This window comes from Pristis pectinata, chromosome 3 (genome assembly GCF_009764475.1).
Source record: "Pristis pectinata isolate sPriPec2 chromosome 3, sPriPec2.1.pri, whole genome shotgun sequence".
Classification (NCBI taxonomy): domain Eukaryota; kingdom Metazoa; phylum Chordata; class Chondrichthyes; order Rhinopristiformes; family Pristidae; genus Pristis; species Pristis pectinata.
Genome location: NC_067407.1, coordinates 95,241,647 through 95,258,840, shown reverse-complemented (window position 1 = coordinate 95,258,840; position 17,194 = coordinate 95,241,647). Strand labels below are relative to the sequence as shown.

The 17,194-nt window shown below is 39.3% G+C and overlaps 1 protein-coding gene across 1 annotated transcript in view; it reads right to left on the bottom strand.

The window, feature by feature from the left end:
- The window catches only part of fndc1 (fibronectin type III domain containing 1), a 151,637-nt gene that overhangs the window by 37,404 nt on the left and 97,039 nt on the right, over positions 1-17,194 (bottom strand). The window contains exons 14-18 of the mRNA XM_052011235.1: positions 16,981-17,107; positions 16,661-16,908; positions 12,741-12,824; positions 9,990-10,115; positions 3,588-3,818 (exon numbers count right to left, since the gene is read on the bottom strand). Of these exons, the coding sequence (XP_051867195.1) occupies positions 3,588-3,818; positions 9,990-10,115; positions 12,741-12,824; positions 16,661-16,908; positions 16,981-17,107 (816 nt within the window). The remainder of the gene's footprint in view (positions 1-3,587; positions 3,819-9,989; positions 10,116-12,740; positions 12,825-16,660; positions 16,909-16,980; positions 17,108-17,194) is intronic.

Genomic DNA, 17,194 nt, shown 5'->3' with positions numbered 1-17,194 from the left:
TTGTCTATGTTCTCACTTAAGCCAATTACTCTTTACCTCTCAATTTCCTTTCCTCACTTTTTGATATGGAATTCAATCTCCTTAATTTACTCTCCCTTTGCTCTCTCAGAAGTTCAGAGTTTGTTAATTGCATTGATTCAGAAGATACACAGTTTGCCTCACTATTCATCAACTGGCACTTCCAGTAATTTGAAGACAACTTTCTGCAAAAGCTGATCATCCAACTGCAAGGATATGTATCAGATGCTATACACCGGCAGAGTCTGTCCTGTTTCAAACTAAAAATCCCAAGACGATTATAAGGCATCTCTCAAATAGGGTTGCAAAAATATTATTCCAACTTTAATGGACAAGTCCAGAGCAAAAAAAACAGACAAGTCCAAAGCAAAAATGGACAAGTCCAGAGCTGGAAATCTGAAATCAAAACAGAAAATGTTGGAAATCCTTAGTAGTCAGGCAAAATCTACTGAAAAAGAAACTGAGTTCAGGTTAATAATCTTTCTTCTGAATGAGGAAAAGTTAGTATGAAATAAGTTTTAAGCTGCAGAGAAAGGGAGGAGGGCCAAGGAAAATGAAAGGTCTGTAAATAGGGTGGAGACCAGGAGAGAGTTAATGACACGTTGGTGAAGATGTTGGCTGAGAGGTGGTAGAAATATGAAATAAAAACAGAAGATGCTGGAACACTCAGCAGATCAGGCAGCAGCTGCAGAAAGAGAAATAGTAAACATTTCAGGCCAGGGACCCTTTGTCAGAACTAGAAAAGAGAGGAAAACAAGTTAGTTTTCAACAGGGCAGAAGGTGTGGGGAGAGTTCTGAAGAACAGAGGGAATGTTTCTGAAGGACCAGTTCAATGGGTTACTGGGGGCAGTTAGCAGCACATTAAGGTGGAGAAACAAAAGACTCCAGATGCTGGAACCTGGAGTGAAAAACTGCCGTTGGAGGAACTCAGCGGGTCGAGCAGCATCTGTGGGGGGGGATGCGGCGAGGGAGAGGAATTATCATTTCAGGTCAAGACCCTGCATCAGGACAAAGGGAGGGTCTCAACCTGAAATGTTGACAATTCCTTACACCCCACCACAGTTTCAATATTGACAGAAATAAAGAATGAGCTATCGAGAGCCGGAGAATTTGAATGAAGTCTAAAGGTTTTCCATCTCATGGCACCTTCTCATGCAACACCCACTCTTTGAGCTCCTCCCTTCCCATTGTTGAGCTCTTCCCTTCCCATTCCAGGTGATGCAGCAATTTACTTGCACTTCTTCTATTTCAGTGTGCTGCATTCATGATGTGCTGTAAAACCAAATGAAGTTTGGCTAGGGACAAAGCTTGGCTTCAGCTGGGCCCCTGGGACAAAGCAGATAGCAAGGGAAGTTAATCCCTAGCTTGAATCATCTGCTTCAACCTCCACAGCATTACTCCATGGAAAACATTGACCATAATATTTTCCATAACTCCACTTACCTTCTACAAATAAAAGGTGTAGAGGTATACAGAACTGAATGGACCCAAGTTACGCAAATCTCTTGTGGGATTCAGGGAACTCTGCTCGTTTCAGCCTGACTCAGCCCCACACTTCCTTCCTCACTACTTTTTCATGTATGTTGATGACTATACTGTTGCTGTCTTTTGCTCAAATACTCCATATATGACGATTCAACGTACAAAAAGTGCTAGAGGAACTCAGCACATCAGGCAGCATCCATGGAGAGAAATAAACAGTCGTCATTTCGGGCCGAGACCTTTAATGTCAACTGTTTATTTCCCTCCATGGATGCTGCCTGACCTGCTGAGTTCCTCCAGCACTTTTTGTGTGTTACTCCAGATTCCAGCATCTGCAGAATTTTTTGTGTCCTCATATATGACTATTCCCTTCCTTTGTTTGAATTCTACCTTCATCTCAGGATATTTTAATGACCAGTGATGACTACAAACTCATAGCTAACTGGACGACACCCTCTCCCAAGCAACAAACAAACTGCTGGAGCAACTCAGTGGGTTGAGTGGAAAGGAATTGTTGACATTTCAGATTGAAACCCTGCATCAGGATTAAGGGTGGAGAGGGGAGATCGCCTGTGTAAAGAGGAGAGGGGGAGTGGTGAGACAGGGGCCAGTGGGTGATTGGTGGACCAAGGAGGGGTGAAGGGTATCAGGCAGATCGTGCCGGGTAGAGGGGAGGGAGGGGCGAGTTGGGAGACAGAAGTAGACAAAAAAAAAGACAGATGGAGCCAGGTGGGGGAGGAGAAATGAAGGTGGAGACAGCTGGGAGGGTGATAAGCGGGAATGCAAATGCTACCCATGCTGGGATCTGCTCAGGAAGGAAGGTGATCATCTAAACTATTAGGGGAGAGGTGAAGGGCGGATGGAACTTGAGCCAGATGGGGGAGGGGGGTCAGGTGGGTGAAAGACGTGGGTGGTGGGTGGATGGAACCAGGAGGGAGAGGGGGGCTATGTCCTCCGTTGTATCCACATTCTCTGCAATTTAAAAGATGCTAGTTCTGAATAAAAACCACCAAACTAAAATTTCTTTCTTTGTCCACAGATCCTGCCTGACCTGCTGGGTATTTTGAGCATTGCTTGCTTTTATTTCAGATTTCCAGGTTCTGCAGTTCTTTGCTTTTCAATCGTTATCTCTTCTGGTTTAGAATAGTTATGGGAAAGGAGATCAAATGCAAACATAGTTACCTGAAAGGGGGATCTTTTTAAAAAGCAGATGACTTGCATCGATTGGAATCAAATATTGGTTGACTGTGCAATTGGAAGATTGAAGCTTATGCCTTAATTGCTTGCTACAAACTTAAATTTCTCTGGAATTCCAAGAGGCTGAATCAGAATATTTGTAACCTTAGTGCTGCTTCTGACATTGAGATCAGCTTTTATTGTGATGTGTTCCACATCAAGACTGCAGGACTTGCAGCTCTATAATATCATCCAAACCTGTCAAGTTTATTTGCTGCTCAAACACTCATCCTTGCCTTGTTCCCTCCAGAATTATGCATTCCAATGTTTTACTTGTCAACCTTCCATCTTCCACCCTTCATAAACTTAACAAACGGAACTCTTTTACCCACATCCTACCTGACACCAAGTGCTAATCAACTGTTTCACAGCATTTGCAGGCCAGCATTACCACTGTAAAGTTACACCCCAGATTTTAAATCCTCTCTTTCAGTGACTTATAATCCATAGCCAAGTATTTTTTTCACATCTCTAAAAAGTTCTCCTGTCTTCAAACTGTTTCATCATTGGCAGCTCCTCTCTAGATCTTTCTGCATTTCTCTTCTCCTTAGAATATTTTTGAATATTCATCAAAAAATCTTTTTCCAAGTCCATGGCCATCTTTTCTAAACATGTCAAATTTTTGCCTGGTAATCCCACCCAGGAGGTTCCTCAGAGCCTGTTGATATAAGAATGCAAGTTATTTTCACAGTCCCTCAAGAAAAGCAAGCTATAACCTCAACCTGGTCCAGTGACTCCAGTCCCACATTATATGTCTCACCCTAATATGCCAACTGGGATATTTATATGTGAAATAGTAGCTTATGCTTTCTCAAGGTTTAAAAATAAATTGAGGAATAGTTAATCCATACCTGTCACATATTCATTCTTTTGAGGTTTTGCCCAGTCAAGGATTATGAAGGAATGGCAGCTTTCTACAGCCACAATGGTGATGTTGCGTGGAGGTTCCTCAGGTGGTAAGTTCTTTTCCTTCAGGTCTTCTGGAATAATATCCACCAATGAATCCACTTGAAAATGCTCCAGTGCATCTGTCAATGAGCAGGGGGATTCTGGATCTTTGCTGATGTAATTCACATGAGCAGCTGCAAACAGGTCAAAGAAATGAATAAAGTTCACTCAAAAAAAACTCACTCTCTTAATAATATCATACATACATTGCAGGATACCCATTATTTAGAACATAGAACACTACAGGACAGTAGCGGCCCTTCGGCCCACAATGTTGTGCCAACATTTTATCCTGCTGTAAGATCCATCTAACTGTTCCCTCCCACATAGCCCCCTATTTTTCTATCATTAATGTATCTATCTAAGAGTCTCTTAAATGTCCCTAATGTATCTGCCCCCACAACCTCTGCCAGCAGTGCATTCCATGCACCCATCTCTCTCTGTGTAAAAATCTTACCCCTGATATCCCCCTTATACACTCCTCCAATCACCTTAAAATTATGTCCCCTCATGTTAGCCATTGTCACCCTGGGAAAAAGTCTCTAACCGTTCACTTGATCTATGCCTCTTATCATCTTGTACACCTCTATCAAGTCACCGCTCATCCTCCTTCTCTGCAAAGAGAAAAGCCCTAGCTCACTCAACCTTCCTCACAGGACATGCTCTTCAATCCAGGCAACATCCTGGTAAATCTCCTCTGCACCCTCTCTAAAGCTTCCACATCCTTCCTATAATGAGGCAACCAGAACTGAACACAATACTCCAAGTGTGGTCTCACCAGAGTTCTATAGAGCTGCAACATCACTTCGCGGCTCTTGAACTCAATACCCTGACTAATGAAGGCCAACACTCCATATGCCTTCTTAACAACCCTATCGACCTGCGAGGCAACCTTGAGGGATCTATGGATGTGGACCCCAAGATCCCTCTGTTCCTCCACACTGCTAAGAGTCCTCCCATTAACCTTGTATTCTGCCTTCGAATTCAATCTCCCAAAGTGTATCACTTCACAATTATCCAGATTGAACTCCATCTGCCACTTGTCAGCCCAGCTCTGCATTCTATCAATATCCTGTTGTAATCTACAGAAACCTTCTACATTATCCACAACACCACCAACCTTTGTATCATCAGCAAACTTACTAACCCACCCTTTCACATCCTCATCCAAGTCATTTATAAAAATCACAAAGAGCAGGGGTCCCAGAACAGATCCCTGCAGAACACCACTGGTTACCGACCTCCAGGCAGCACATGCTCCATCTACCACCACCGTCTGTCTTCTATGGGTGAGCCAATTCTGAATCCACACAGCCAAGTTTCCCTGGATGCTATGCCTCCTGACTTTCTGAATAAGCAATCCATTTACAATTTCATAAACAGTATTTATAGTTTAACTTTCTTACAATAACTTTCAAATGCTATTTTCTGATGAACCTCAACTTTTGATGAAAATATGATGTGCTGGAACTTACTGAATTGACTCAATGCCCAAATTCACCACAATCATTAACAGACTACAAGCTTATCTTTTGATGGATCCTGGGATGTGAACTCACTGAAAGGCAAGTCTGGATCCAAAGTGGCAAGACCCAGTACAACAGCAGGGCTTTGTACATATAACTGCTTCCATATTAATGACCAGAACAAGCCTTGCTTAAAGACTTTGATAACTAGCAAGCAAAGCTGTCTTTTTATTAAATTTCTTCTGAGCATCTCTAATATTTAGAATCAAGCAAGAACTGTAATTAAAAATAACATTTAAAATACAACTAATGAAAGATATTAAGCTCACATAATTAACTGAAAAAATAAAATTTACCTTATACTTGCCTTTTTCTTCTTTGAACCAGGGTTCCCCATTTAAAAGAACAGACTCACTGATCCTCTGTTAGGTCTAACCTGGTATTGTATAACGAATAGTGACAAATTTAAGAACTGGGGTATTCAGCTGGTCTGTATTCCTTCTCTGGACTTTATGCAAAGTCCATTGCTGGAACACAGTTTGAGGAGCCCAATCAACAAGTTCAGGATTTCCATGTTTGTGCAGGAGACTGCTGATACCTGCAGGGTAAACACCTATACTTCTGCAGCAAGATCAGGCACAATAAATCTGGATGAGGAACAACTACATTTTGTGTGAATGTTTAAGGAATGCAGTAGCTGTTTGTGATTTGCATCTGTGTTTACTCTTCTTTTGCTCACTGGTGGCCTACTGCATCTCAGAATATTCCACATGGCTGCTCTTGGCTCAAAGCCATGAGAAAAGATGGTTAAATACAGGAGCTCCAGCTACACACGATAATGTTTTCAACAGTACACAGAGCTATAATTACTACTTAACAATCTCTATCAAAATTTTAAAAAAATGTTGACCATCTTTCCCTCAGATATTTTAAGCTTCCATGTCTGCTTAAAATAGTAAAAGCATTTTGGTTTCTTCTTTGATTTCATTTGGTTTCTTCTTTGATATGCAAGTCTTCAATTTAAAAGTTGAAAACTCCGCAATCTGCTTCTTGGTTTGATGGGAGAATTCTTCAATGTGATTGCTTACTTGAGAGTATCTGCTGGACTCCAAAGCCTGAAAGCTGACACCTGAATGCATTTAATATTGGGAAGAGGTAAATCCATGCCAAAGATCACTAAACCTTTGCAGGCCATTTGCTTCAAGATCAGCTGTAAGTTCTGTCACATTACAGTTGACCATAAAATCTGTCCCTTTCATGCCATACCTTTATCCATACAGTTTCTTCTCTTTTTTGCTTCAGCAAGGTTTGTTTCTTTGCAAAGATGTGCTTATTCTTTTGTCTTCTCATTTAATTTTGCTGGCTAATCTGTTGGAGGTGGTCATCATATTAGGATCTGCTTCTATGTGCAACTGTGATCTGAAATCCATTCTCACTGTTTAACTGATCTCTTCAAATTCATGTAAGATTGCAAAAATGCTCTTGACTTGCCTAATACTGACCTTGTGTGTCATGAAAATTACCTTGGTATGTCACACACTAAGGGACTCCAGCATCAGCAAAAGGAAGGGATAATTTGGTATTTTAGGGCCAGAGTCAGAAGGGAATTGTTAAAACTAACTTCAGATAATGGTGAAGACCATGTTTAAGAGAGTAAAGCCATTCATGATAACATAAGATTTGAGTGACACAGTGCCTCAGAGCTCCAGTGATCCAGGTTCAATCCTGATTTCTAGTGCTGCCTGTATAGAGTTTGCACATCCTTGGGTTCTCTGTTTTCCTCCCATATCCCAAAGACGTACAAGTAGGAAGGTTAATTGGCCACAGTAAAGTGCCTCTAGTGTGTAGGTGAGTGGTAAAATCTGGAGAGAGTTGAGGAGAATGTGGAAAAAATAAGAAACAGGATTAGTGTAGGATTAGTGTGGGTAGATGCTTGATGCAGACGAAGGGCCTGTTTCTATGCTGAATGATGCTATAATATCAAAGTTGGTGCAGGCATCTGGGGGCCTTGAGTCTCCTCCACCTTCAATGATCAAAGCTGATCCTCAAATCTTAATGTCCATTTTTCCACTTAGTCTACATACCTATCGACTCCATTGGAGTCCAAAAAATATTTTAAATTTCAATCCTGAATAAAAGCAATGACTGAACAAGAGAAGTGTAAAAGCTTTACAACCATCTGCGCAAACTGGTTTCTTGTCTGAGTGAAAGAGCTGAAGTTGACAGTGTGTTGCGGATTCTGATCAGTTGTTGCAGTTTTCTCCCAGAGCCAACTAAAATTGTACATGCCTTGTGTCAAGAAAACTTTTCACTTACTCAGGACTTTGTTAATAATTCTACAAAGTCACGTACATTGTTGGAGCCAGTGTTACAATTTTCATTGGACTGATAATCCCGAGCCCTGGATTCACACCAAATTTAGTGCCGTATACTGCTGAGATACCCAAATTCAGTAAATAAAATTCAGTAACTATTTGATTGTTGTAAAAACTCATCCAGTTCACCATTGCTGGTCAGGAAAGGAAACATTCCATGCTTGGCCTCTGCAGCCCAAGCCCAACTCCAGAACAATGCGGTCAACTCAAAATAATGAATAAAAGCAGCAAGAATGCAACTGACCATTCAGCATTAAGCCTTGTACTATCCACCTTTGTTAATCCTGCAAATTCCTACTCAGCAACATATAGGGATGTGCAATAATTAAGAGAACGGTTCCACAGACTTGTCACTCAACATCTGCAACAGTCATACTTCAGGTCGCTCTAACCTAGCTAAATACTTCTACGTATTGGGTTTGACAAATACTCTGGATATGAATTCCAAAAGATGAGAAAAGTGGAAAAATAATGCGGAAGACAGAGAGGGGAATATGGAGAAAAACAGAGAGAATGGGACAGTAAATACGGGGGGGGGGGGGGAGGGGGAGGGGAGCTCAACAGTGGAGGAGATGCACAGAAGGAAACATTACTTTATATAAGTGACATAAAGAAAAAGTAAATGCTTGAAAGTGAGATGAAGACTAACGGAGGCTCACAAAAAGGAAGCAAAAATAAATAAGAGCTAGAAGGGAAACAAATATTTACTTGAACCTCATAAAAATGAGGATCAAAGTAATGTCCAACCTAAGTAAAGGTAAGCCTGATGAATGATGTATCCATATCTCTAAATTTCCCAAGAAGATCCCAATCATCCTTGAAAAATGTTAGCCTTTCAAAACTTTCCTGCTATAGTCTGAGTGAGTTTACCCCAAATTCTGACTCTTACTCGGAGTTCTTATATCACTTAAGTTAATCACAATACTGGCTGTTGAAATGCCAGTTGGGTTAGTGAAATACTGTAATTGCTTATTTAATAGCGCTTTCCTATGCCCATAATAATAGACAACAAATATTGGTCCAGTTTTCCCCAGTGGGGGCTGTCACTCAATCCCCTCAATTTTACCTTCTCCAGTTCCAGAAGATTAACCTGCTGCCCCTGGATATTCCTCAACACACAGACACTTCCAAAACTACTGTGTTCCCAGAATTCTGCAGATTCACTTCTGTATAAACTCATTTTCTCATTTAATCTTTTCAATTTTGATATTGGCACTACAGGGCAGTGCTAATTCACTTCACTTTGTTTCTCTTAAATTAAAAAAACTAAAAATTTTAAATAAATACAGGAAAGTTTAGTAAGAGTGGGCGCAGGGGTGGGGGGATGGGGGCAATGCATTTAAATACTCCTTTTCTTATAGTTGCTGTTACATGATCAAAACTGAGATCACAGATAGTTCAGTTTTAGGATAGATTATAGATTTATTTATTTTAGCCATTATTTATCACACTCTTAGAATATTCCAAAACACTTGAATGCAACTTAGTGTTGTTCAAGTGTTGCCACTGTTCTGATACAAACATGTACTGTGACTGGAACAGTTCCAAAATATATAAGCAGTCATTCACTTCCGAAGTATATATCAATTAATTAGATGCTCTTGGATAATCAGTTGCTCTGCACCACCTATAGAACATTCCAGAAGACTGAAGTTAATGAAGGCAATGTGTTTTGGACAGAAGGAAAATTTCTGCAGGCAGGTTAAGATTGATTACATATGTTTATGGCTGGAAAAATCATCCGTCTTCATCATGGCAACCCTGTGAATTCTGGTCTACTCAAACTTTATGAACTTATGCACTTTTGACCTATCATAGTTATATTGATGCAATTTAGTCATATTTGTTATTTTAATCACATTTATTATAAGCAGGCAAGAGTGGGGGTGAGGGAAAGGAGAATGGGAGAGGGGGAAAAAGGAACAAGGTAGCGTGGAAGGTAGAAAGAAACAGTGGGAAGAGCAGGGGAGAGGAGTGTTGAGAGGGTGGAGAAAGAGTGAGAGGAAGAGGGATTATTAAATGTTATCACGTTTAGAATTGTTGTCAAATACTTCAGCTTTTATTCTTGATTGTTTAGTCCTTAATTGTTGTTCTGTTTTGTTTTAAATTTTTTAATGTTTCATAAGATCTCAAAAATAGGGCATTATATAACTTCAGCAATTTTGATTGATGCAGAGCACGACGTGGTGAGCTGTTAACGATTTTTTTCCAATTTTGGGTAGACTTGTTTTGAGGACAGGCCAGCCCACAAAAACCATACTGGTGAGAATGGTTCTGCTGCCATCCAAGACCTCACTTCCAGAAACCCTCCAAGCGGTTTTAAGAAATTCCCACTGAGAGGATCGGCAGAGGTTAAGTCACCAGCAAACACAAATGGTTCACAGGTGAACATAATTTATAACAGGTGAGTAAATGTGAAAACATTCAAGCACATTAGAAAAACCTTTGAAAGTTGTATACACACCTACAAATCGTCTTTTTCCTGCCACATCAAACTTTGATTGCGGAATTGCATTGAATGACCTAGCAGGTTCCACTTCTGTTGGAGACTCAGTTGTTGTAGGTGCTGTAGTTGTAATTAGCCGAAATCCTAGGTAAATACAATAAAAATACATTAAAATAATCATGACATTAAATCATCTAATACCTAACAAATTTACTGAGATATTTACACCATGTTGTAGGAGGTATAATTTGTAAGTTTGCAGATGACCCAAAAATTGATGGTGTGATGGATAGCATGGAGGGTTGTCTCACGCTACAGCAGTATATAGATCAGATACAAAGTTGGGCAGAGCAGTGGCAGATGGAATGTAATCCCAACGAGTGTGAGGTGATACATTTTGGAAAGTCAAATTGGGATAGAATATATACAGTAAATGGTTGATGAACAGAGGGACCTTGGGGTTCAATCCAGATTTCCTGAAAGTGGCAACACAGGAAAATAGGAGGGTGAAGAAGGAAAATGACAAATGTTTCTTGCATTCACATGCAAACAAAAAACAAATGCTTGCATTCATAGGTTGGGGCAGAGAATATACATGTAAAGGTTACGATGTTATGTTGCAACTTTATAAAACACCAGTTACTTGGAGTATTGCATATATTTCTGGTCACCACACTAAACGAAAGATGTGGGTGTGCTAGAGAGCGTTCAAAGGAGATTCACCAGGATGCTGCCTGGATTGGAGGATTTTAGTTATTTAGAGAGATTGGATAGGGTGGGCTTGTTTTCCCTGAAGCAAAGGAGGCTGAGAGGGTAAATTGTCAGAATATTTTTTCCTTGGTAGGGTGTATCAAAAATACAAGGGCATAGATTTAAGGCAAGAGGAAAGAGTTTTAAAGGGGACTTAAGGGGAAAGTTTTTATTTTACACAGAGAGCGGTTGGTATCTGGAACTTGCTGCCAGAGGTGGTGGAGTCAGATACGATCACTACATTTAAGAGGCATTTCGACAGGCTCTTAAATAGGCAAAGTGTAAAAGGATATGATCCTAATGCAGGTAAATGGAATAGGTGTAGATGGGCAAAAAGGTCGGTTTCCATGCTGTACATCTCTATGACTTCATCTAAAATATTGGCCAATGTGTTACTTGAAACAGTAAAAGAAAATACTTTTCCATTCCAGTGCAACATAAAATAGATGGACTTATTACTTTAAAAATTTGGTCACGAGTCTTTTTATCATCTTGTCTCATCTTTTTTCAAATGATTGTTTCCTTTGACAAATAATTGTGGAAGGAATTGTGAAACTCAGCATTATTTTTCCAACTATTGTGCCCACATATCAATTTGCCAACAGATTAGCAATCTGAATCCGGAACAAAATACCCAACAAAGTCTTTAGTGCTCCACGTTTAAAGATACTTCAGTGAATCGTCTCCACCAGAGCTTTTCATCTGTGCCACAATTATTTAACCCAAGTAAGAGAACGACTCAAGCTTTCAGCAGACACATGGAAGCAAGGTTTAACATTTCCTAGTTGTTTCTACAACGTAACATGGAACAAGAACTGACCATAGTAATTTGGGGAGAAAAGCAGAGTAACATTGAAGGTGTAAATGCTACTGAAGAGTTAAGGACCTGAAATTTGGTTGGAATTTTAATATATGTATGATTAATATCTTGGGTTTAATGCATATTAGAGACAAAATGATCCTAATCTCAGATCAGATAAACAAACATTACCAAACTCATTCTCTATGTTTTATTCCAATCTATTGCAAATGTAATTTATTCACAAGTGCACTAAGATAGCAGATAATTCCTTCAGCCACCTACACTATGTCAGAAGGACATTGATCTCTTCTGGTCTACATATACTTGTCATTCCAGAAGCGCAATAATTCCAGAAGCAGAAAAAAAAATCAAACAAACCTTCAGCAGAGGGAATTGAGTCTGCTCTGCTCTGCCCGTGACCGCAAGAAACTGCAGAGAGCTGTGGACGCAGCTCGGCATATCATGGAAACCAGCCCCCCTTCCATGAGCTCTGTCTACATCTCTCACTGCCTCAGTAAAGCAGCCAGCATAACCAAAGGTCCCACCCACCCCAGACATTCTCTCTTCTCCCCTCTCCCATCAGTCAAAAGATATAAAAGCCTGAAAGCACATACCACCAGGCTTCAAGGACAGCTTTTATCCCGCTGTTAGAAGACTATTGAATGGTTCCCTGGTACGTTAAGATGGACATGACCTCACAATCTACCTCATTACGACCTTGCATCTTATTGTCTACCTGCACAGCACTTTCTCTCCAACTGTAACACCTTATTCTGCACTCTTGTTGTTTTACCTTGTACAACCTCAATGTACTGTTGTAATGAATTGATCTGTCTGAATTGTATGCAAGACAAGTTTTTCACTGTACCTCGGTACATATGACAATACTGAACCAATTTACCGATTTAAAAATTTGAGAGGTTAAAGGTTCTAGGCATGAACCAAGTTCCTTGTTGATCTTAAAGCCAACAGTGATCTCAAATTTGGGATTTGGTCCCAATGGACTATTTCAATAGGGTTCTGCAATACTTTTCAAGAGCAAGCCTGTCCTGATGATTATGATGAACTACTGAAACTAGCAGAGAGGCATCTTTAAGGAAACGTGACCTTCAGTTTCCCAATTTAAGTACATATTCTTGGAAGGAATGCAGAGGAAAGCGTACACAAATTTTAATAAATGCAGCACAAAAAGAGAAATACCCATACCCAGGCAGTACCTTCTTTAATGTCTAAAGAATCCAGAAAATCATCTTTCATGGAAACTGTTGGCATCACATCAGGTCCCATCCCTGAAGACTCTTCTGTTGAAGTTGTGCAAACACAAACAAAATTATTTTGAAGTGACAATTTGTATTGTTGTAGACCAGTACAAGAAACCAAGATTCCTTGCAAATTTTTGCACAGTATTAACACAGTTACATGTTCCAATGAAATTATTCCTTATGTTATTTTAACACAAATGTAATCATTTCAAAGGAGCCAGTCATGATTTTCATAGCAGAACAGTAACTACAAACTATATTTATTGTTTTTGCAGCTCAGTTTGGATTTTGCAGAGAAGCTGGATTCAGTAGACAGAAAGCTGAGTTTCAATACAAGCTCAACTAAATAGAAGTATTTTATTCATCACAAAGTCACCAGTGATCTTGCAAAATACTTCTATGATAATCTTCAGAAACAGGTTATGATTTTATTCATATTTTTTCCCCATGTACTAGAAATAGATACCCGGCTTCTCGGTCACTTGTAAAAATAGCTGGAATATCCTTTCTGGGTGAATACTTCATCGGAACAGATGATAACTTTTCTCCTTACAAATGCAGATTGACCTGCTCCATTATAGCCAGTATTTTGTGTTTGATTCTAGCTTACAGTTTTTCTTTCCTTTAATTAAAATTTATGAATTTAATTCTGAAGGAAATTAATTTATATATTATACTGAGCTATGGTTGATTGTTTTAAAAGAGACTCCTGTGAGCTGATTAATGAATGTAATATGAGTGGTCTATCCAACAAACTCTGAATTAACTGGCCTTTTAAAACCAATAAGGAAAAATTACATTGTGTGCTGTTAATTAATTTTCCTCTTCGGAAAAGCTAATGAGCAAAAAAAATGTCATGTAGCTGTCAAACTATATTTGGAAACTTCTTAAAATAATTTTTATTAATGTCCTGAGCAGAATTCTGACTCCTCTGTTGGGAATACACTCACTGGGAAATAGTTGTCATCAGGAGAATCAGTTCAGGTGGCCTGAAGCCCTGGATTTCCCATGTGTGAATTTCAATTTCAGAAATCAAGTCTTGGATTAGAACTGAATAACCTCCCTTTCTCCCTGCAGAGTATGCCTTCTGTCAACTGCTCAGCCATTCATTTAACTTTTCTATATCATTTTGCAGGCTTTTAGCGTCCTCCTCATGATTTGCCAACCCACCTAACTTTGCATCATCAGCAAATATAGCAAAATACTGTACACTTGGTCCCTTCATGCAAATCATTAAAATAGACTGAAAATTGTTAAGTTGCCAGCCCTGATCTCTGTGGCACAGCACTATCCTGACTCTGTTTTCCATTATCCACGTCAAACCTTTGTGTTCTTATCATTTATGTGGCATCTTATCTAATGGCTTCTGAAAATTGAAATACTTCATAATGCCGAGTTCCCCTTTATCCACTCTTCTTACTACATCCTTAAAAACATCAGCAAATTTGTCAAACATGGTTTCCCTTTCAAAAAATCATGTTGACCCTGTTGGTTTGTTTAATTACATAAACTTAATGAAATAAACAATTAAAAATAAAAAGTTTTGTTGTGCACATGACTTCCACAACATTTTATGATTTGCTTGTTCTATAAAACAAAAGTCTTTCGTAAACTATTACTAAGCACATTTGCTCCCACTAGCCTCACTGAAACAATGCCAATGATGATGTGTGCATGCCCAAGCCAAGAGCTAAGTATATCAGTAGCACACAGAGGAATGCTTTAAAATGGAAACAGCATGGAGATATCATGTCATTGCCCTGCTGAGATGCCAGATCTTGCAACCACAATTAAAGACAATTAAAATTACTTGTATTTTTAAATATTACCATTTGCAGGATTTAATTAACAAGTTTCCTCTGGCATCATTGTGCTTGCAGTGTTGGAAAACAGGAAGCAATATATTTATTACGATTCTATAAACTCTTAGAGTGGAGAAGACACGTAGAATGCTAAAGTAATATCATATTAATATTTGGACCACCCAAATGAGAGCTGGAGCTTTCTTTTGAGAGAGGAGTGGTGTGCCTTTACACTGGAAATACCTCCCGATTTTATATACTCCCATACAGGCTTCTCCTTTAACTCATGAATTAAGTCACTTGAAATGGGATCATACCAAAATGTGCTTACTTCAAAAAATTTTAATGTCTCAGGTAATTAAAAAACAGAAAATGCTCAAAGCACACAGCAGCTTGGACAACATTTGTGAAAAGAGAAATGAAATGAACATTTCAGGTCCATGACTCTTCATTTAATCTGCCAGAAATGTTTTTATTTCAGACTCCCCACATCTGCAGTTTTTTGATTTTCATTTAATGTCTAAGGCATCAACTTTGCTTGCAATCAACTTCTTGAATATCTATATAAGATTACAAGACTCTGCTTCCTGTGTACAAGTTCCCTCAATGGCACCAATAGGGATTTTCCAGTAATTAGCTTTGGGGAACATCTCACTGAACTCTAAATCTGGTTCACTCACTTACTGAACTTAGTTGAGCAAAGTTCTATGCTGGGAGAAATCACATAAAATGTATTTGATCATGTGTTCTACTCAAAAATTCATATCTGGCCTGAGATTAATCTGTACAGTCAGTTGCTGAAAGGACAGATAAACACAACATTGAAAATGAAGTTACTTGCAATCATTGTGAGGATGAAGGAGTTCTTGCATCAGTTTGGGATAATTGGAGAACAAGTTACAGGTTTCATTACATTTTTGGCCATGGTTTTTTAATTCTGACAATTTTGTGACAATGCCTTTATTATTTTTAAAACATTTTCTTCATTCAGATTCTTCTCTGCATTTATTGGCTTGCATTCTTGTTGCTCCTTCATAAGAACATCTAATTTATTAAAACTGAGGGCAGTTGTTTTGCTCCGTTATTTACAGCTGCCAATCATATTTGAATTGACAAGGTAAAGGATCACTTAAAACCACTGAACACAATGCTATGGCCTGCACAACCCAAAGAGTTCTCCACACCATGTGAAGAAAACATGAAATACTTCAACCTGAAATATTGGACTTGTTTTCTCACTCCACCCATGTTGCATGACCTGCTGAGCACTTCCTTGGTTTATCATTCTGTCAATGGCCCGTTCTATGGAATTCTGGCTCACTTGGCAATTTGACTGTGTTTCTTTCATTTTAGAACCACCATGTCCTCCTGATCCATAACAATGTAAACAAATTAAAAAGTTCTGAAATGGAAACCTCCATCATTGCTTTTCAGGACCAAAAGATTGGTTATCAAATGCACAAGAATGTTAACTATAACATGCAGATCAACAAAAGGTACATTTTGTAAAGCGAACAACTCGTATCTGCACATCCAAAGGACCAATATTTCAGGTGTACAAGCTGGATGCCTGTGCAGAAGCCTTTGTCAAAGTGATTGGCTGATCACTTCCAGGACAAAATGTATTGTGGTTGCCTACTATATTGAACATCCAGTCATCTGTTTAGTGGCTTTAAAAAGCCCAATTTCTGAACACACAAGTATTGACAGCAATGTCTAAATAAAAGCAGATTTCCTTGGAGACCATTTTTTTGTCCCCAATCAACACACGGTGAGATCTCCAGTCTCATTTCTTCCCTCGTTGTTGATCTGCCTATTCAGAGAGAATTCATTCACAATTCTACCTACCTGTTTAATTCAGTTCTAATATTGAAATTTGACTAAGTACCTTTCCAAAAGCTGCAGGGTATTGCCCTCAGAGTGTAAAACAAAATAGTTATTTCCAATCAGTGACTGTAACGTGCATATCAATATGATATCAACTCATTAACAAGTACCATTAACATTCTAAGAAAAAAGTTACAGGCTTCAGTAACTTTCTGATGTATGCACTTCACCTCCACAAATTCTCACCTTCAATATCACATTCAATTTTTCCGGCAGGACCCAGAACAGGATAACCATTTTCATCCAGCCTCACAATACTGCCTGGGGGGCATGTTGGAACCACCATTGTAGGTTCAGTTGTTAGCTCAGTTGTAGTCGGTTCAGTTGTTAGCTCAGTTGTAGTCGGCTCTGGTGTGGTGGTTGTAGTTGGCTCTGGTGTGGTGGTTGTAGTCGGCTCTGGTGTGGTGGTTGTAGTCGGCTCTGGTGTGGTGGTTGTAGTCGTTGTTGTAGTCGTTGTTGTGGTGGTTGTGGTCGGGACAACTGTTGTTCCTAGTTGCCGGACAAATCCAATGACAGGTTTGCCTCCAACTGACAAAATTGGCTTATCTTTTGGGCCATCTAAAGGCTTACTATCTCGCCCATGTCCAAACAGAGCTAAACCATCTGGACTCAAGATCGGGGTTCCTTCCTCATCTGTAACAGTGGACAGAAGATGTGCTTATCATTACAATACAAGAACATGATTAGCTACAAGTCATAATATTTGCATGTGAAACATAC